The following is a 22,046-nucleotide window of genomic DNA, read 5'->3' on the forward strand; positions in this document are numbered from 1 at the left end:
TGGCAAGACAGGAATTTAAAAAAATATATCTTTTTTTAAAAAAGAAAATACCATATCTAATTCAGTTATGCATCTGGATCAGTTGTGTGCATGGTAGCCTGTTTACTGGACAGGCTGTGTGCATGGTAGCCTCTTTACTGGACTGAAGCACCCATCTTTTGTGGAGAAAATAGGCACTGAGACTGGAAAATATTTAGGTGTTGGCATTTTCCTCCAACATCACTCTTAGTTTGCTTTAGTGAATGGTAAAGGTAATCAGCAATCCAGGTTCTCAGCAAACATGTCAGGATGCATAGTTTTTTCAATAACTCTTGCTGGACGGTGAAAGTTCTCAAGTTAGCAGAGTGAACACCTCCATCTCCGTGTGCTAAGAAAAACTCAATGAATCATTATTATTTTTTGTCCCAAGTTACAAAATCATGGGTAGCAAAAATGTCATTGCTGCCTTCACTTTCTGGCCAACACTTTGCTTTTAAACAGGAAAGACTCACACAATGACATGAGAATGGAAGCTTCATTTCTCTCCACATCTGGAAGTAATTGAATTATATATCTTTGCGGCGACAGATTTCATAGAATGCCAAAGTAGGCTAGCTCAGTGCAACTGACAAAGTGCTTGTTTGCAGTATTACCTGAATATAGCTTGTTTTATTTTATGTTATTTAGATTTATTGCCAAATCAGGGCAGGTAAATAAAAGTAAAAGCCCTCCAGCAAAATAAAATGCAATCAAATCAACATGATTACCCTGCCATTTCTCAAATGAGCCCTAAACGCTTCTGAAAAGTGCTCAGTCTTAGACTTTGATGTGTGTGTGCATATGGAAGGGCATTCCATAATTCCAAATCAGTAGCACTGATGGGGTTTTCAGTGGGCAGGTGTAGGGGATTCTCTGGGGTAACTGTGCCCCTGAAGGACCAGGTGCGCAGCCTGGGAGTCATTTTGGTCTCCATGGAGGTGCAGGTTAATGCTGTGTCCAGGGCAGCTGCCTACCAGCTCCATTTGGTACGCTGGCTGAGACCTTGCCTGCCTGTGTACAGTCTCATCAGCGTGGTACATGCCCTGGTTATCTCCTTCTTGGATTACTGCAATGCATTCTATGTGGGGCTACATTTGAAGGTGACTTGGAAACTACAACTAATCCAGAATGCAGCAGCTAGACTGGTGACTGGGAACGGCCGCCGAGACCACATAGCACCGGTGTTGAAAGACCTACACTGGCTCCCAGTATGCTTCTGAGCACAATTCAAAGTGTTGGTGCTGACCTTTAAAGCCATAAATGGCCCTGGCCCAGTATACCTGAAGGAGCATCTCCACCCCCAATGTTCAACCCTAAGATCTAGATCTGAGAACTTTCTGACAGTCCTCTCAATTTAGAAGTGCTGGGGCATATTTTTGGAGACAGGAAGGAAATGAATTTAAACAATCTTTAAAAGCAGTATTTGATTTGTTCTCTCTTTACCCCATCTCTTCTTTTTTTCTTCATTGACATACGGAGAAGCACCTGACATTTCTGTCTGAAATCTGTATTCAGTTCCTAGCTCATCTCCTTGGAAAACAAAATTCCAATATGCAACCCTGAGTCACCTTAATGTTTTAGCAATGACATAAATGCTTATTCCAAAAGTTGCTGGAAGAAGCCTCACTTGTTATTACATTTTATAACTTTGGGGGCTCTCAAATTATATTTCTGTGTAACATCAATTTTACATGGAAGCATATGCGATCTTAATTTAGTAAGCTTGCTGGTTCCTGATATACTTACTATAACACACACCCCAGTGCTACATTAGAGTTTCTCCTTGTGAAAAATAAAAGTAAGATATAAATATGAAAAAAGAATAAATAATACAATGCAGACTGTAGAAAACAGTAATGTGGAGCAAAGCCCCTATTTCTCAGGTGTGGGGCCCTACAAATAAATACCTAAACTTAATTCTCTGTGTCTAGCCAGGGTGAAAGCCATTGTGGTGTAATGGTTAGAGTGTCAAACTAGGACCTAGCAGACTCTGGCTTCAAATTTCCCCTAAGCTGTGAAACCCACTCGACTGACCCAGCATCAGTAGACTAAAGTCCAACTACAAATGTTCCAGTAAGTTACAGTTTTCGGTATGACATGCACTCCATTCTGCTGTAGACCACTTTCTCTGAATGCTAGTGATTTATAGGTTCCTGCAAACGTAATTCTCTGACTGCACCACAATTATTTTTTCTTGTTTGCATCTAGGAACTTTGTCTTAATTGTCTAGCAACTTCAGCAACTTCAAAGCCCTTAAAAAGCATAATAAAAACAAATCATGTGTTTGATTTGTTGGGGAGCAGGGACTGATTGCTGGCAACTGATCTTGTTGTTGTTGTTTAGTCGTATCCGACTCTTCGTGACCCCATGGACCAGAGCGTGCCAGGCACTTCTGTCTTCCACTGCCTCCCGCAGTTTGGTCAAACTCATGCTGGTAGCTTCGAGAACACTGTCCAACCATCTCGTCCTCTGTCGTCCCTTTCTCCTTGTGCCCTCCATCTTTCCCAACATCAGGGTCTTTTCCAGGGAGTTTTCTCTTCTCATGAGGTGGCCAAAGTATTGAACCTCAGCTTCACGATCTGTCCTTCCAGTGAGCACTCAGGGTTGATTTCCTTAAGAATGGATAGGTTTGATCTTCTTGCAGTCCATCGGACTCTCAAGAGTCTCCTCCAGCACCATAATTCAAAAGCACCAATTCTTCGGCGATCAGCCTTCTTTATGGTCCAGCTCTCACTTCCATACATCACTACTGGGAAAACCATAGCTTTTACTATACGGACCTTTGTTGGCAAGTTGATGTCTCTACTTTTTAAGATGCTGTCTAGGTTTGTCATTGCTTTTCTCCCAAGAAGCAGGCGTCTTTTAATTTCGTGGCTGCTGTCACCATCTGCAGTGATCGGCAACTGATCTAGATCTGTTCAAAACTAATTGTGGTAGGACAACCTGGTTTTCCCTAGTGATGAGGAAGTGATTTAGTAGGCCAAGGGGGACCTTTCTGTTGAGCTTGGGAATAGTCAGAGGCCAAGAGACTGTTCTCATGGGTATGTGATGCAATTTTTACTCCTGAATGTATTAGTTTTGAATCTGTGTGGTGCTTGGATGGGGCACTTATCAGGGAACCATATATAACAGAGCTGGGGAAATGTTTTCAAGTCTGAGGGTCACAAGCCAGTTGTGGAACGGGCCAGAGGCAAACGTGTGAGATTTTTGTCAAAGGACAAGAGAGTGGGGCAAAGGATGCAAATCTTACCCTCTAACAAATGGCTGTCCAGCCTCTACTTAACTAATCTCCAGTGAAGGACAGTCCACTGCCTCTCAAAGCAATTTGTTCCACTGTCAAATAGCTGTTAGGAAGTTTCTTTAAACATATAGCAGAAAACGCCTTCTTTGCATTTTCCACCCATTAGTTCTTGTCCTGCCGTCCAAAGCAACAGCAAATAAATCTGCTCAATTTTCTATGTGCCAGGCATTCCTATATTTGAAGATGCCATCTGCTGTGGTGGGCCCTGTAATTGCAAGGTTGCCTCTGTAGTTGGAGCTCTCTGTTTGGCATTCTGTATCTTTCAGTATTACGGTTGCTCTTGAGGAAGCTGCAATGAAAATAATTTGTTGTAAAGGGATGTGTGTAAGCTAATATAGGTCTAATCTGTGGTATTGTGTGTGGTTTTGTTTTAGGACTCTCCAGTCATACACATGGGACTAAAATGGTAAGTTCTAACATTTTTCTATCTGATTTTACTGGATTTGGACTTAAAGAATGTGCAAATCCTATGCATGGTTACTCAGAAACTAATGTGTCCGTTAGGATTTGCTCTCAAGTAAATGTGCATAGGAAGGATTGCAGCTTTAGTACCAGAAGTGGCTCATAGGACAGGGAGGGGCAGCAATGCTTGCTCCCTGGCAGCTGGGTTGCTGATGTTTACTGGGAGAGATGGGGAAAATGGAGTGGTGAGGAGGTTGTTGTGGTGCCAACACACCAGCAGGAGCACCAGATAGGTTCTACACTGATGCCTTTGCACCGGACCAACCTCTCTATTGCCTTTTCCCTCTCCCTCCTGGTAAACAACAGCAACATGCCTGCCGGGATGCTCCTTCCCACCCGATGAGACACCTGGTGGCATCTTCTTCTGAAATCTATTGTGCGTGGGGAGCCAATGTGAAACAGTGGCAAACAAGTGTTGGATTTGAAGGCACAGAGGGCCAAGTCCCCATCCCCAATTTTCCACAAAGTTTATCTATACCATGTGGTCCTGGTCAAATGAATCTAAGCAATATTGTTATTGCTTCTGTGCAATAATATTTCATGTATTGTGAGATGGCTATTCTCATGATGTGTGTTCATCTTCAAGAGAGATACTGTTACTTTGATTTAAAAATTATGTTACAAATCAGGAAAACCCCAATAAATTCCTAAAGCAAATACTTAACAGTTGTCTGATTTTCTCCCTGTTTTCGTTTAAAGAAACAAAAAGATGATTAGCAGCTGAAGCTCTGTTAGCAAACATTGGAATGGCAGCCATAGTTCCAGTTCTTTTCTGCTGTAAAAAACATATAAAGAAATAGTAAGACCCCCACAATGACTTGAAAATTGGGAGGATTAGTGGGCTGAATTATTAAGATCATAAATATACCTTAGAGAAAACTCATACATGAAATCTACATTTCATCTCATCAGCCAATGAACTCATAGGAATATTTTAGGTTGGAATGAAAGGTTCAAATACCAAAGCATTCTGTCCTGGGCCATATGCCAGGGATGGGTGGGAATGATCCCAACAAGTGCCCCCATCTCCCTTCTCTTCCATTTCTTTCTCCCTCTTTTACTCACCCCCACCCATCCCTCAACGAGAGGAGAGAGACATCACAATTGCAAGACGTCTGAAATTATTGCTTGAAGGTTTTCCCCTTCCTTCTACCCCCTACCCATGGTTTGGTCAATTTACCTGGTAGATTATATCTCCCTGCCTGGGTGATAAGATTCTTGGGTGAGAACCTTCCTTCAGTCCCATCAAGATCAGAGGCACAGATGGTGGTGACACAAGATGTAGGGCCCTCTGAATATTTAAACAGGCCTTTGAAAACGAAGGAGCAGACAATGTTGGCAGCTAACAGGGCAATCAAGAGTTCAGTACTGGTTCTAAATGTCCTTTATTGTATTTTAACAATTGTTTTTAGTTTGTTTTTTAATTATTTTGTATTTTAAAGTGGTGTTTCTAAAAGGTTGTAAGCTGTCTGGAATCCCAGCTTGGGGAAAAGGCAGGCCATAAATACATTAAATATACATTAATAACAACAATAACAAATAATATACCATCCATTTCGACTTTGTCCCACCACATTTTTCTTGGTCTGCTAGCCATATCCTTCTTTTCTTATGGGCTTCCCCCTCCCACCATGAATTTAACCTAATGGCTACATGAAATTAGTCGCAAAGGCCACCGGTTATCCACTCTTGTGTGACAGTAGCACCATGCCTTTCTCACCAACTTGTACCCACCTGCTCATACAGAATTTGAGTCATTTAGTGACTCATAGCTCCAATCAAATCTCTTGTTGTGAGTCTGGTCTTCACTGTACCCTGAGTACAAATCTGAATGTTTGATGCAAAATGACAGAATAACTTGGTGACATAAACAGTCCAGAGCAGAATACCAGATGCTAACATTGTGATTCAATCAAGATCGCTGCTCATATCCATGTTTCCTGATTAATCAGGAGATCTGCTCACATTAGTGTCATCATAGTATCATTGCAATATCTTCCCTCAGTTTTCTAAAGAGAATTCACTGGATTTCCAAAATCTGTCATTCACAACTGGTGCTTGTATTAAATTCAAATTTGTTATTATTAATTGTTTTATGCCAGAGGTTACTTTTGTTCTCAATAGACTTTGACATAGTGTATTTTGGCTGTATGTTTTGTCTTTCAGACACTGCTTCCTTGAATGGTTTCCAGCTCTGTTCTTAAGTTACAAATTCAAAATCTTATGTTACATAGATTATTTTTACTTCCAAAAGCTGTTTAATAGAACGTTGCAATGCAACTTCTTTAAAAATCAGCTAAATAAAACATTTCTATTACCTAAAAAGGAGCCCTGATTACAGATTTTAGAACAATTATTTTGCAGATGGCAAGAAACTTTGAAGAACTAGTTTGGGAAATTCGTCGTATGTCTGGAATCAGGAGTATATTAAAAGATGACCTAATAAAATGTTCCAGATAGATTGAAGAGGAGACAGGCAGAACAGAAACTCATTTATTCCTATATTTAAAAATTGGACACATTATAAATAATTTGAGCACAAAGTATGTATGGCCCACTAAGGGATCGTACTAATTCAGTTATTAAGTATGACTTATTGTACTAATTTTGGCAAAGTAATCTCAAATAATTATTTTAAAGGAACTTTAAAACAGATTAATAAAATTATGGTAAATCAAATTAACTGGGGAAAGGATCTTAATACAAGCATCCCACAGGAAATGTGAAGGTGGTTGTGGCAGAATATTCCACAGTCCACTTTGTGTATGAACCACAAGGAAAACTTTTATAAATTTGTATTTGATGGTATCTGACATCATATAAGCTAAATCAAATATACATACTGGCTGTTACATATTTTTTGAACCTGCCATATGATTATAATATACTGGGCCTCTGAATTAGAGATAAGAAATGTGACAAGTTGTGTGTGGTCAGTGGACTCACTGGTTAGTTACTCTTTTGGGAAATGTGTAAGTCATAATACTCCAGAATGATACAGAAATGATAATACAATTTATTGAAGGCAGCATGACTGACCATGAAATGAAAAAATGTCAATTCACTGCTTATCAATCAATGGCTTTCAAGAATATGGGAAGATTGCAAATATAAACATAGAAATAAGACAGCAAAATAATCAGTTTTTAGAGAAATGGAGTTTGTTTATCCACTACTACTATTTCTTAATTTATATGAAATATTCAGTTGCATATAATTCACAATAGGTATTTTTATGACCAAGTGTGTTGGCTCCTGGGGGCCGAGGCACTATGGCCCACACTATGTTTTTTTTTCTCTCTAGAGGGCAGGGCCCCCTCAATATTCAGAGGGCCCTACATCAGAATATCGTGTTGGGCCCCCTTAATTGTCCAGAGAAGCTGGCACCTCTGTTTATGATGAATTTGAAATGATAGTAGTTTCCTTCAGTGTCTACTAAACCATTTTTTGTTACTATAATGCATAAGGTGTTGGTGGTATATCTGTTACTGAGTAGTTTAATGTAAGCATGCTTGAGTAATGGCAAGGTATAAATGTAATGAATCCATAAGATGACTTTGTGTATCAAATGTGGGCAGGAGCAATTATGTAAAGGCAAGATGAAGTGCTGCCATTTTCTTTCATAATTTCCCTTGCCTTTCCTGGAGTGTACTGGATGTTCAGAATTTGAGACAAGATGGAGTTTCTGTTGGTGTTCTGCTGTTAAGAGTCTGAGATAGGATAGAGTTTCTGTTGGTGTACACCCACCCGATGGAGGCAGTCTCAGATGTGGCACTGGAACCCTAAACTTTTTATTCTTAAACTATGGGCTGGGACTCATTACTGGGATGGCCATGCTAATTCATGCTCGTGTAGTCTCTGGACAAGATTACTGCAACATGCTGCCCTTTGAAAAGGGACAAGAAACTTCAACTGATGCAAAATGCTGTTTCAGCGGCTGGTTGATTAGAGCACAGTATTCTAGCATTGTTCAATCTATACTAGATTGGCTATACTATTGCCAGTTCATTACAGCATAATGGAAAGAGTTGGTTCTTGCCTTGAAAGCTCTAAATAACTTAGGATCTGAGTACCTTAAGGAATACCTTTTCCCCTCACACATTTCCACGTGTACTCTATTCAGCATGTGAGGTCCTCCTCTGTGTCCTCCTACCAACAGAAGTTCTGTGAGTCTACTAAGAGCAGGGCCTTCTCTTTTTTTTTCAATATACTTTTTATTAGTTTACAGCAAAAATCATATATTTCTAGCCAAATTTTCACAAATTATACTTTTGAGACTTCCTTCGATTTTTCTGGTAATCATCCATATATACTCCTAACTATAACGCATTTCCTTTTTTGCATTGTCTTTTAACTTTCACCTTTACCAATATATATTTTCCCAAACAATACATCTTAACCTTTACAGTGCTTCTTGAAACCCCACTAGCGTTGTTTGTGAATCACATAGATTTTTCAGATAATCTACAAAATTCCCCCAGTGTTCGATGAACTTTCGAGTTTTATAGTATCTTATTTTTCCAGTCAGTTTATCTAGCTCCGCATAGTCTATTAGTTTCGTTCTCCACTCTTGAATTGTCGGCGTTTCTTCCTGTTTCCACTTCTGGGCTAGTAAGATTCTTGCTGCCGTAACTGCATACTGGAATAGCTTACAGTCTTTCCTTCTTATCTCTTTTCCTGTGATACCTAAAAGAAAAGCTTCTGGTTTCTTGACAAAAGTATATTTTAACATTTTTTTTAGTTCGTTATATATCCCTTCCCAGAAGTTCTTAACTTTCTTGCATTCCCACCACATGTGATAAAATGTTCCCTCCCTTTCTTTGCATTTCCAACACTTATTGTCCATTTTATACATTTTAGCTAACTTGACAGGTGTGATATACCACCTATAGAACATTTTCATCACATTTTCCTTCAATCCCATGCATGCAGTGAATTTTAAATTTTCTTTCCATAATTTCTCCCAATCATCAAATTGGATATTATATCCGAAATCTCTAGCCCAGTGTATCATTACTGATTTAACTTCTTCGTCCTTCGTGCACCATTCCAGCAATATCTTGTACATTTTTGACAAAATCTTATTATCACTGTTAATTATATCCATATGAAACCTAGAGTCTTTTTCTATAAACCCCTTTTCCTTTGCATCTTTCTTAAACATTTCATTTACCTGGAAGTAGTGTAACCAATCATATACATAGTCCTTAACTTGTTCATATGGTTTTAGTTTCCATTTTCCTCCTTCCTTCATTACCAAATCTCCGTATGTAGCCCAATTGCCTCTCATGTTCACTTTCTTTATACTCATAGCCTCCAACGGAGATAACCAATGTGGAACCCTTGGTTCTAAGAGGCTTTTGTACCTGTCCCATACTTCTATTAACGAATTTCTGAAGACGTGGTTTCCAAAGCCTTTGTGAACCTTTTTCTTATCCCTCCATAAATAAGCGTGCCACCCGAACCTGTTGTCGAAACCTTCAAGATCTAATAATTCCTTATTTTCAAGCTTAATCCAATCTTTTAGCCAGCAAATACATGCTGCCTCATAATATAGTTTCAAATCTGGCAGGGCGAAGCCTCCTCTCTCTTTCGCATCCGTAAGTAATTTATATTTTATTCTTGGCTTCTTGCCCTGCCAGATAAACCTTGATATCACTTTTTGCCAATCATTGAAGGTTCCACTCCCCTTAATTATGGGGATTGTCTGAAACAAGAATAACAACCTTGGGAGCACGTTCATCTTAATTGTAGAGATCCTGCCCCAAAAGGACAACTTCATTCTATTCCACACCTCCAGGTCTTTTTTTATACCTTTCCATATTTGAACATAGTTATTCTGGTACAGGTCAATATTTTTAGTTGTTAACCATATTCCCAAGTATTTTATTTTCTTCACTACTTCTATCTCCGTTTGTTGTTGCAATATTTCTATCTTATCCTGCTCCATATTTTTAGCCATTATTTTAGTTTTTTTCTTATTCAATCTAAACCCGGCCACCATCCCAAATTGTTCAATCTCCTCCAGTACCTCTCCAACGCTTTCTAATGGTTCCTCCATCGTTATAACCAGATCGTCGGCAAAAGCTTTCACTTTATATTCATTCTGACCTACTGTTACCCCTTTTATTCGACTATTTTGTCTTATTGCATTTAAAAAGACCTCCAGAACCGTTATAAATAACAGTGGCGAGAGCGGACATCCCTGTCTTGTTCCTTTAGATATTTTTATATCTTCGGAAACCACATTATTAACTATCAATTTAGCTCGCTGCTCTGTATATATTGCCTCGATACCATTAAAGAACTCTTCTCCTACCTCCATATATTCAAGATTTTTCAACATGAATTCCCATATTATATTATCGAAGGCCTTTTCAGCGTCCACAAACATTAATATCGCTTGCTTCTCGTTTCTGGCATGCAGATATTCCAAAGTGTTAATTATATTTCTTACGTTGTCTTTCAGTTGTCTGCCTGGCAGGAACCCTGCTTGGTCTTTGTGGATAATACTCATTAATATCTTTTTGATTCTCTTTGCTAAAATACCCGCAAATATTTTATAATCTGTGTTCAGCAAAGAAATAGGCCTATAATTTTTTACTTGTGTTAAGTCTGAATCTTGTTTGGGAATTAATGTTATAAATGCTTCTTTCCATGTTTCTGGAATCTCTCTTGTTTTTAAAATATTATTCATTACTTCTTTCAATGGGGTCATCAAAACTTCGCTCATTTCCTTATAGTATCCTGATGTAAATCCATCTGGTCCCCTCACACATTTCCACGTGTACTCTATTCAGCATGTGAGGTCCTCCTCTGTGTCCTCCTACCAACAGAAGTTCTGTGAGTCTACTAAGAGCAGGGCCTTCTCAATAATGGCACCAATTTTATTGAATGCCCTCCCAAAGGAAGCCCACTTGGGTCCAACAAAATAAAAATCCAAATCTTTGAGAAGGACTTGAACATTGGTTAATTTCACTGGTCTCCTGTGCGGATATAGATGTACCATTTTGCTGAGTTTGTTGGGGAGTTTTAAAGTTATTGTTGAATTTGTTTATATTCTTATATTTGTTTCCAGTCTGCTGCAGTGTTTCTTTTTTGCTATGGGGTTATTTAATGTTGATGGCTTGTAATGTTTTTATAGTAAAATGATATCTAATTATAAAAAATAAATAATGCATAGGTTTCTATCCTAAAGTATACCTTATTTTTATACAAGGAAATATAACGTGAGTCACAGCCCTGAAGATCCTCAAGAGCTTGATTTTAGGTTAGTCAAGTGAAGATATGAGCATTAGAAGAAATAAATAAATACTTTGCTCGTGTCACTTGTACTGCCATGAGGGATAGAAACTCAGGTTGCATTCTTGAATGTTTTCTGACATCCTCTTAGTAGTGCTTAGAATATTTCAGTTCTTGCATTGATGTGTTTGGCCAGTTCTTGAGGGGACATATGAATATACCCAGTGCTGGATCAAGATTTCAGGAGTCCTAGCAAAAAAACACCCCATGTGTTGTACCCCTAAAATTTTGAGAGAATGTGGAGAGGCCTGCCATTATTGAGCTCACCCAGTCCCTCTCAGAGTCTTAGGATGAGATTAGAGGTCCTTGCTTATCTGGGTTCTTTGCAAGGCTCAGAGAGCTTGGGGCAGTGGGTGAGCAGCGGAATATTTATGCTTCATGGCGTCCGATACAATGTGAGAAACAACCACACGCTCTATGTGTTCCACAAAGAAGTCTAGAACAGGAGGAGGTCTCTTACTTACAGAGGGATGAGATCTTTTGCTTTGTGTAGGGCATTCAGGAAGGTCAGAAGCTATGTGATTTTACCTTTGACTGCTTCATAAACTTCCAGGCCACCATTTGCAAAGACAGTCAAATGAAACTAATAGTGGAGTTGGCCTGGTTTCTGTGCCCTGGTATTTTCCTGACCCTGATTGTTTTCCATAGTGTCTCTCATATTGTCTATCAGCAGGCAATAGGACATTTAGGAACAGAGGAAGTGCCTTATACCAAGTCTGCGTGGGAGGAATTAAAATATATGAATCCCTGTAGACCCGTGTGTGGAGGTGAACAACAAAAAGAAATGGCTAGGTGCCTGGATTCAAATTGTGGGGCTTGCACCCAGAGAACCCTAGTAGCAGAGTATTAATCTCACAAAAATAAGTAGCACTGTAAAGTGTTAAGAATATAGGTTGTTCAACCTTTCTTATCCCATTCAGCTGCACACAACAGCTGACCTTTTCCTACCCCTCTTGCAATGAGCAGACCACACTGTTAAGTAAGTTTAAAATGAATTACTTACAGATTCAAAGTCTCAGTCATGCATTGTTCCATGCAGCAGCAAGGATAACACAGGCAAAATACTCTTAGGTAGAAAGTACAGGATAGAGTTCCAAACATGTGCTGTAAGCCTGGGAGCAAGCTAACTCATGTCTGTCTCATTACATGATGCAGAGAGAGAGAGAGAAAGAGAGAGAGAGAGAGAGAAGAAGAAGAAAAAGTAGAAGAAGAATTAGAAAGGCTTCCAGAGAAGAAGGGGCATGACCTAGTTGAGTCTATCTAGGAATACAACTCCTTTAGCTCTTCATGGCCTAACTAGCCCTTTGCTTCTTAGTTGTATTTGACCACAACCTCCTGCAGTCCTTCTAGCTCACTATTGCCTATGCTGACTATCAGGTCTGTCCAGGGTTTCAGGCAGGTGGCATTCCCAACGCTACCTGGAGATGCCAAGGACTGAACCAGGAATCTTCTGCATGCAAAACAGATGCTCTGAGCTGAATAGCACTTCTGCACAGCTGAAGCAAGCATGCCTTAAATGCAATGCCAGTTGGAAAGTAAACAGGTGGCAAAACTCACTTTGGATTTGCCCCTACTGATTTCAACCCTGTTTATATTTGGTTTTGGTTTCGGCTAAATGTTTGTGACACACATGCTGGACTTGCTTAGGATTGGCCAGGTTAAATTTTTAGTGACACATGAATATGTCTCTTTTCAGCCAGCTGTTTTCTGCAAATAAATTAGCAAACTTGCTACAGGGAAACATTGCAATGGCTCATCTTTTCAGGCTGAGGTTGCAGTGATATAGAGCTGCTCCTAATGGGCTCAGGAACTGAGAGGGCAGGGGCGGTTCCTAGGCTTTCAGGGCAAAAGCAGTGTGGTGAATCCGTGGTTTGGCATCAATAACGCAGAAGTGCTGTTAAAGTAGTAAATGGGAGCACTATATCTGACATCATCTTCAAAGAGTTTGTGCCTGAAAGTTTATTGAGCATGTTCTTCTGTAGCAGTGGATGTGCTTTCCAATGGCTTTAGAGGGAGCATTAAGTATTTGAGTAATGCCCAGGTTAAAAAGCAAATAGCTCTATTCCTTCTGACTTCCTATGGCATGCATTCTTCACTGCTTTGTCCACAGGACTGCATACTGAGATATATCAAGCCACCCTGGACTGAGTTTGAATTTAAAACCCAGATTAGGCTAAACTTCAGCAAATGCATTCAGCACCCCAGTCTGCCTTTTTGGTGGGTAGCCTAATATTTATTGAAATAGTACTACAGGCAAAACAGGAACCTTATATCCCATCGGTACTTATTAAAGGCTAATCTATGCTAGGACTAGGAGGATAATTTAATGGCTAATATAAGGAGGAGGAGCAACAGCCACAGGAGTTGCTCTTAGTAGAAGGAGCAACAGCAAATGAGCACATTTCTCACTGTAATGGGTTCTACTGGGACTTTATCATTCCCATTCAGTGTCTACAGCTGAGTGTAGCAGAGAATCAGCAGTGCCTACGGCAACAATATCCAATGTCAGAAACCTGCAGCATGCTATTGGGCACCAGATTGCTAGAGGGGCCACTGGGGATATTGTAGCCCAAGGAATTGCAGGTCTGAGGCACCAAAAATGAGAAAAAGTATCTTGGTCTCGTTGGTGTTCAACCAAGGTAGCTCTATAAGGTTCTTGTGACAGATGCCTGCCATGTGGCAGACACAGCTAATTACTGGCTCCCAACTTGGAACATTACTTTTAGTTTGAGATAAGGGCATGACTATGGAGAGCCCCCAAGTACTCTCATATGGATTAATCTCAGAGGACCTGGTCTTTCAAAAGTGGGCTGTGATTAGGGATGTTCATTCTGTGTGAATTTATGTCAATGAACTTAATCCTGGCCACCTCCTCGGCTAATTTCATGGATTGGACTACAGTTATCCTTTGGACTACACACTTCTGATTTTACGATTCAGGTTGTGGGTCAAAGATGCCTACAAATTGCATATTTCAGGGAGAAATCCATACAAAAATAAACACTTCGGGGGAAAAGTATATTTTAGAGCTGAAATGTGTGCAATTTAAAAAACTGATGCATTAAAAATGGGGCAGAACGGATTTATGATTAAACATATGTGAAACTGACACCGGAGAGACTAACCCAGGCATAGGGAAACCTCAGCCCTCCAGATGTTTTGAGACTACAGTTCCCATCATCCCTGACCATTGGTCCTGTTAGCTAGGGATGATGGGAGTTGTAGGCCAAAAACATCTGGAGGGCCAAGTTTGCCTCTGCCTGGACTAACCTGTCTATCCTTTGTTGTGTTGTGATGTGGGGAGCTTATAAACAAGGACAAAATAACACTCTCCATTGGATTGTAGTCCATGTTTCTAAAACATTTCCTGATTTTTTTTATTTTTTTATTTTTTTGGCAATGATTTCAGCAAGCGGCACATGATTTCTATACAACTAATGGTAAAACTTTACAAGTCGGCACAAGTGACCTTATGCCAAGTGTTACGCCGTTGCTCAAGAGGCAGAGACAAAACTGGCTCAATGCTCCTGATGATGGTTTCTTTATTGCTACAGAAGAGACCAGGTAAGAGAAAGTGGGGAGATAAGAGCCTGCAAGAATCAAGAGTGTAGAAAGCTCGCTCGCCCTCTCATTGCTAGGTAACACTCTGAGAATGCCGAAATGTATTCTTATGCATATGATGGATCGAGCTAGTCAATTCCCACAGGTGTCAAACACACTGAAACAGTCTCCATCAAGTGCTACGGTAATATTTATAGGCATATTTAAATCTGTAGAAAGGCTGTAATCGGTGATCCAACATCAGTATCTCAAGCAGGCAAAAGATCCTTCATGCATTTATTCTGTGCTAGAAAGAGAGGCTATTGTAAATATCCGTTCCTCACTTTCCATCATATGACCGAAGAATAAACATTTCCCCACAATTTAGCACTTAGGAAATGGTTTTTTGTACTCCGGCTGAGAGGTAGATATAAAAGCTGTGGGTTTTTCAGAGGGTGAACATGGTTTGTTCATAGATTATTGTGTGGGGTTTTTATTCTTCCCGATATCTTTTCTTCATCATCTGACCATTATTTATCTCTGTATAAAGAACCAAAGGCAGCCTGTTCCTGCAGTGCTACCCTTGCTTAGTCCTTTTATTAAAACATCTTTCCATTCTTATTTACAAGCACAAAGATTTCTGAGTGCCAATGCTTCCAGTGCACTGATTGCCATGGAAATCCCTCAATTATAGCTTATTCAGTGATGGCTTGATGATGCAACGCAATCCCTTTAAAACGCAGGGGAAACTGGCAAATTTATTTTAGATTGAGATGCATCTCTCTCTGTGTGTGTGATTATACATAGGTACATGGATGAATATTTACAGAACAGCTTCATTTATCCAAATAGCTTGAAAGCAGTTGGAAAATAAGGAATGACTTCTTGAATATTTCCATATGCCGCTGCTTGGAAGAATAGAGAGCTTCAAACATACTGATTGCTCCAGGAGAAACTTGTTATGCTGGTGTTTCCAGCAGCAAGCTACTAAACATGGATGTAGAACAAATGACTCTATAAATAACTGCGTGGAAATGTTGGGGACACCTATGGCAATCAACCGATGCATATATTTTATTAACCTGTTGCACGTTTGCTATGAGAAACACCAGTGTGCCCTGAAGTTACTGTAATGCAGAGCTTTCCAAACTGTGTGTCGCGACGCGTTAGTGTGTCGGCTGCCGTGTGCAGGTGTGTTGTGCAAACGCTCCCCACGCTCCTCCCGGGGCTGGAAAGGGGTTAGTTTAACCTCTGGTTTGCTAGTAAAATTGAATTACTGTGTTCCGAAATGATGCATGTCTAAAAAGTGTGTTGCCAGTATGAAAAGTTACCAAGGGTTTAATTTACTTAGCTTTGCATGGACATGGACTGGAAAATATTCACAGTACATTGGGATGCTTCAGAATTTGAATAATGGCAGCTCAGCTTGAATCTCTCTTCCACATGAACTTGATCACAGGTTACTATCAATGATGTAATGTGTTTTATGAAGCAGAGTGTTTTACGAAGTTTTCCTAAATCCTGGAGGTGCTCAAATTAGCAACATGCAAAAGGATGGCTTAGGGAACCGACACTGGTTTATATAGGTTACTTTTTCTGATCAAGTTGAGTTTAGCAGCCCTTGAAAATCACTGTCTTTTGAAGACAGTGCCCTGCATAAATAGTTCTGTACCTAACCTTGGCATGGAAAATATCTCCACCATAAAATTTCATATTCAGTTGCCTGATGTGTTTGGGCTCACATACCCAGCTACATATTTAAGGGCATTTTTGGAACAGTTCCCCCAGCCCCACTGGTGAAATGTTAATTGTTGCACTGTTGGAAATTATTAAGCTGGAAAAGGAGCCTTATCTAATGCTGGGACTATATTGTTAGTAATTCGCAATTATTTATTTGTTTTCAGTGTCTGCATCTTGCCTATTTATGGACACTTTATGCTGCTGACAGTCAACAATAAATGGGATGCAGCTTTGTGTCCTACAAGGGACTAACAGTAGGAGTTTTGGCCTTTTTCTTCTTCTTTGAAGACTTGACCCTGGTGTCAGGTACAGGCAGTTGTGAGAGGTGATCCAAGAGGCAGCTCAGAGCTGGGGAGTCAGAGTTGAGGGACCAAGCCCTGAGGCCGAGCTGAGGGATGCACAGAAACACAACCGAGGCAGGAAGATGGTTGTAGCTCAGACAAGATCACTGTAGACAAATGCCTTTGACTTGTCTAGAAGGGCTCAGCCTGGGTAAGTGGAGCCAGTCCAGAGCCTAAGACTACTCCACAGTTGGAAGATGTCAGGAAGAGCTATGACTCAGTGGTAGAACATAGAGTCATTCCCCGGAATCTTTAGGTAGCACTCGGGAAGAGCTCTGTCTGACTAAAAGTCATAGTAGATAATACCAAAGTCAGTGTACCAATGGATTGATTTTACATCAGGCAGCTTCCTCTCTTTGTGTGTTCCAAGATGCAATTCTCCCTGGGTTCTGTGTACAGCTGCAAACAGAACTAGAAGCACCCACATACCCTGCAACACGTTGCAATGAAAAACCAGGATGCCACCTTCCACGTCCGCACTCTGACATGAGTCACATGACCCGCTTGAGATAAGGACTCTAAAAAGTGCTTTTTTCAGGCATGGCACCCAAAAACACATGTTTTGGGATGCTGCACAAGGTCTTCCTGTCCCCCAAAAGTGCTCTTTGGGGGCAAGATTGTGGCATGAGATTGTGGTGGCCAAAAAGATAACCACAATCATGGGGGACAGGGATGGTAACTGGGACAATTGGGTATGTAGCCAGTTCTAGCCTCTGCAGCTTCTGACACTATTGGCCCATTTGGGCAGCCTGCTCCATGTTGTTACTATTTATTAAGTTATATACAACTTAATGCCAAAATAGAATTCCATTGTGTGGTATTGTAAAAAAAACAAAGAAAAAAAAGTGTGATATTGTGAGGTTGTTGTTGTGTTTTTTTTAAAAAAAGAAGGATTAACTTCAAACTGTTTATTAGTGAACAAAACAAAAACATGATAATCTGTCTATTGTGGACTTCCAGAAGTGTGGTCTGATCAGAGATGCTCACTTGGGGAGGGTGGGTACTTTCTATCAGAATATAGGATTCCAATATTGTTACCATTGTCCATCATGAGTTCTCTAATCTCTAAAGTCCTTTATGAATACACCCAAGAAAAATGAAAATGTTTTGTGTGTGGAAACATTACATAAAAATAGCAATGTTACAACATTCTCTTGATAACGCTAAACTCCTATGGACAATTTTTCTAGGCACTTTACTTTTGTACTGCAGAAACCATTATTTATCAGCATATTGGTACATTTTTCAGGCTGGCTTGCTCCAGCCTCCCTGTTCTAATATTGCACCCAGGTATCTAGGGTGGAATTATTTTAGAAATTTTGGCTTTTTTCGCAGTTAAATAGAAGCAAGGAAGGACCGTGGAAAAAAGGTAGATCATTTACTCTACTGGTGGTTTCCCACAACCCTGCCCTTAGTGAAAAGAAAATCAGGATGTTCTGAATCGATATTAAGTCCTCTGCAGACTAAATTATTTCCTCAGTCTCTTCAATCTTCATTCCTATCGGCTCATGTGTGTGTGTGTGTGTGTGTGTGTGATTGCTGCATTTGTACAAGACAAAAGATCAGAGTGAATGCACACACACATAGATTTTAAAGCACGCTCTCATCACCTGATGAACTGCAACACTGAGTGATGATTGAGCAATTGCAGCTCTTGCAGCCCATATTTAGGAAACACTGGCTCTTCACAGACTATCTACATCTGTGTGCAATCACTATGTGCAAGAGAAGAGGTACTGCAGCAGCAAAACTCATCTAGAGTTTCCATGCACTGGTCTGGTGAAAAGCTACAATCGACAAATGTGGTTGCTAGTGGAGCCATTCCTTCCTCCATGCATTGACTGAACACACACATTGTCTTCGCAGTGAAGATGCAATATATCTTTTTCTGGATTCAGTTTACACATTTAGCTGCTAGATCTGTAGTATTGTGTAATATTGTGGTGAGAAATTATGTGTGAATAATCTCTTGGAATCCTGGACTCTACGAGGGAATGGAACGGGTGGAGGTGTAATAACTTGTGAATATTTTCCAATAGTTAGCCTATGATTCATCTCCCCAATAAACTGCTCATGCAGAGAAACTTTGCAGTTGCTTGTTAATCTCTCTATATTTTCAAGAACTTCAAGGTGCTATGAGCCTATATAATACGTCTTAATTTAGCTGTGTTTTGCTAACCCAGGCTCATTTTAGGCTTTCTTGTCCTCAAACGAAATAGCTGTAATATAGGTTCTTTTGTAAATGTCTTTTTTTAGCTTAATGCAGGGAATGACTATGTTTTTAAAATTGTCTTCATTGTGCTAAATTGCCACTCTTGGTTTTTATATAACCAAAGAATATAGAAAAAATCATATCGCATTAGCCAGAACTTCAGGAGCAATGTGACTCTGAGTGACAGCTTGGATTTGTTTAAACTTCATAATGCAAGGACCATTACCATGAAAATGAATGATGAAGCCGGTTGCATGATTGAACCATATTATGCCTTTTAAAAAATGCCATAAATTTGTAATTTGTATGTATAAAATAAATATCATACATACAGAATAAACGTAGTAAATTTGGACTAGCAGAACTGGTAGGGATTGAAGAGTTATAGCTTAGTAACTTCGTAATATGTAGTAGGGCATCTACTTTCATGCAGAAGATCCCAGGTTCAATCCTTGGCATGTTCAGGTAGGGTTGAGAATGTTTCCTTCTATCAGTCGGTCTGTGTAGATAATATTGAGGAAGATGGACCAAAGGCAGCTTCCTCTCTTCCTCTGTTAAGGTCATCTGCTGCCAACACCGTATGTATGATGTACTCTTTGCATGAAGGATGTTTGGCCAAAACACTGAAATTATGGAATTCAACACTGGAATTCAACATTGTGCTATGGCAAACATCCAATCAGGGAAAGCATTGCAGCTTGCCAGATAGAACAACCCCTCCTGAACCACCTCCATCACTGCTCTGAGGGTTCTCCTGAACCCTCCATGAGCCCATTTTGGGGACACTGTTGGGGCATGGGAGGAAGCCCTGTCATGCAGGCTGCAGCTCTTGTGCATGGCTTGTGTTGATTGGATTTGTTGGGTGACTCTTGCCTTACATTTAGAACGAATTCAAGTCAATATCATGCATGAGGAAGCCTGCCATAAATTGGTGTCCTTCAGCTGCTTTTGGGTCTAGTATCTGGAGCTTTGTGTAAGATCTAGACTGGAAAATTGCTCCAGATCCTGGTGATTTGAAACATGTAAAATATGGACTGGACTTCCCGACATGACAACATTATTTTAAGGCAGTTATGAGCCATTATCATAGTCTTTCACAGAGTTACCCACTTAAAGCAGACTTTAGTGTCCCATGAGGTTAAATCGAAGAGTATTACATTTAGGCTGCAATGGTCCTATACCATAATTCGTTTGGCTACTGTTCAAAACATATTTGTTTAGGCAAGTTAATCCAGACATGTTGACATGCGTTTTAATCTGGTTTTTAGCTTATTGATGATTTAAAACATTTTTTTTAATGTTTTAAATAGTTTTTCAGATGTATTTTTCTGATAATATTGTTCTTTTATATTTTTGGAAGCTCTGTTGAGCTTTTATTACAGTCGAGCAGAATATAAATCTTGTGAAATAAATAAATATACCCACTTACCTGTTAAGGCCATTAAACTCAATGTGACTTAACTTCTAAGTAGATGTGTATAGGAAATGACAGAAGTGAACCCTCAAATATCCTTGTAGGTGATCCTAAAAGCTCCGATTGGTCTTGCCTCTTGGACCTAGGACATGCACCTTACGTGTTTGCTTTCAGAAACAATGACGTCCCTTTGGCAGGGATGGCCCAAGACATTTTGGCACCTGAGGTGAACCGCAAAATGCTCTGCTCCTTCTAGGGAAGAAGGAGTGAGTGAAGATCTACTTCAAGAACAAGGGCCAAAAAAAAAAAAAAAAATCTGCATTGGAGGAGGAGACCAGCAGTATCCTCTTTTTCACCAGGAGACCACTGTAGAGGCAGCACTGGGGATAGGGGGCCTGCCAAGGAAGTAGCAGATCTGACCTCCAAGGAGCTGTGACAACAAAGGCCATGGACTCTGCATTCCTTGAAGGCTGGATCTGCTGCCTCTGTGGATTCTGCTGCCTGAGGCAGTTGCCTCATCTTGCCTCATGGATTGGCCAGCCCTGACCATTGGTGTGCTCCCAGAAATGTGCTTGCCCTGTGAAGCATGCAGCCAGTCTAAGTATTGCACTACTTCTGATTACTAGCAATGGAATCCCATATGTGTCTACTTGTACATCCTATTAACTTCAAGGGAATTTACTCTTCCTGAAATGGGTACAGGATTACAGCCTAAATCCCACATTTTTTCAGTTATGATTGAGACAGGCATATTATGTTGGACATGGGCTATTATTAATGCCAAGGTCTCATTGGTAGTTACCACCTGAGTCAATTTGTTGACTCAGGTGATAACTACCCATCATTCCAGAAAATATCTTATTATATCTTAACTTAAAAAGCAGCCAAAGGATTTAAGTAGCTATTTTTAAAATAAATAAATTAAATAGATAGTGTTGCTGGGAATTGCTTTGGACAGGTGAGAGGAATCTGGGTGGATGGCGAGAGAAGACACACACACACACACACACACACACACACACGCGAGGCAGAATAGTTACCCACCTTTCAGAGCTTTAGGGAAAAGGCAATAAGAGCATAGCTACAGAGCAGTGAAATGCAGTGACTGTCATTTAAAGGCCATCTTTACATATATTTTGGTGAAAATTTAAGTGCTCTGGAACAGGGAGAATGGACTTATGTGTACAGAATGCAAACAAGGACAAACAAATAAAAGTTAGTCATTTGCCTCTTGTCCAGATGAACAGTTTGACCCCAGCTCTGCTGAAGATTCCTCTCAGGGTCTACAAAACCATAGCTGGTGTTCATAAGTTGTTAAGACCATGCAGAATATTTCATTGATCATTGTTAAAAAGCATTGAACAGCTCATGTGCTGGAAAAAGTGGGATTCAGATAGATAGATAGATAGATAGATAGATAGATAGATAGATAGATATTCCGTTGCTCGGTCCCTGCTCCTGCCAACCTAGCAGTTCAAAAGCACGTCAAAGTGCAAGTAGATAAATAGGAACTGCTCTGGCGGGAAGGTAAACGGCGTTTCCGTGCGCTGCTCTGGTTCGCCAGAAGCGGCTTAGTCATGCTGGCCACATGACCCAGAAGCTGTCTGTGGACAAACGCCAGCTCCCTCGGCCCATAGAGCGAGATGAGCGCCGCAACCCCAGAGTTGGTCACGACTGGACCTAATGGTCAGGGGTCCCTTTACCTTTACCATATAT

The 22,046-nt window shown here is 40.2% G+C and overlaps 1 protein-coding gene across 5 annotated transcripts in view; it reads left to right on the forward strand.

The window, feature by feature from the left end:
• MTA3 (metastasis associated 1 family member 3) overlaps window positions 1-22,046 on the forward strand; it is a 122,458-nt gene that overhangs the window by 83,580 nt on the left and 16,832 nt on the right. For 2 of the 5 annotated variants that reach the window (XM_083605145.1, XM_083605146.1), the window contains exons 17-18: window positions 3,694-3,725; window positions 14,493-14,647. In XM_083605145.1, coding sequence (XP_083461271.1) covers window positions 3,694-3,725; window positions 14,493-14,647 — 187 coding nt within the window. Of the gene's footprint in view, window positions 1-3,693; window positions 3,726-5,947; window positions 6,062-14,492; window positions 14,648-22,046 lie in introns of those variants that run through there. The other 3 variants (XM_083605147.1, XM_083605149.1, XM_083605148.1) reach the window with 2 other exon arrangements.

This window comes from Podarcis filfolensis (assembly GCF_964270895.1).
Source record: "Podarcis filfolensis genome assembly, chromosome: 3".
Classification (NCBI taxonomy): domain Eukaryota; kingdom Metazoa; phylum Chordata; class Lepidosauria; order Squamata; family Lacertidae; genus Podarcis; species Podarcis filfolensis.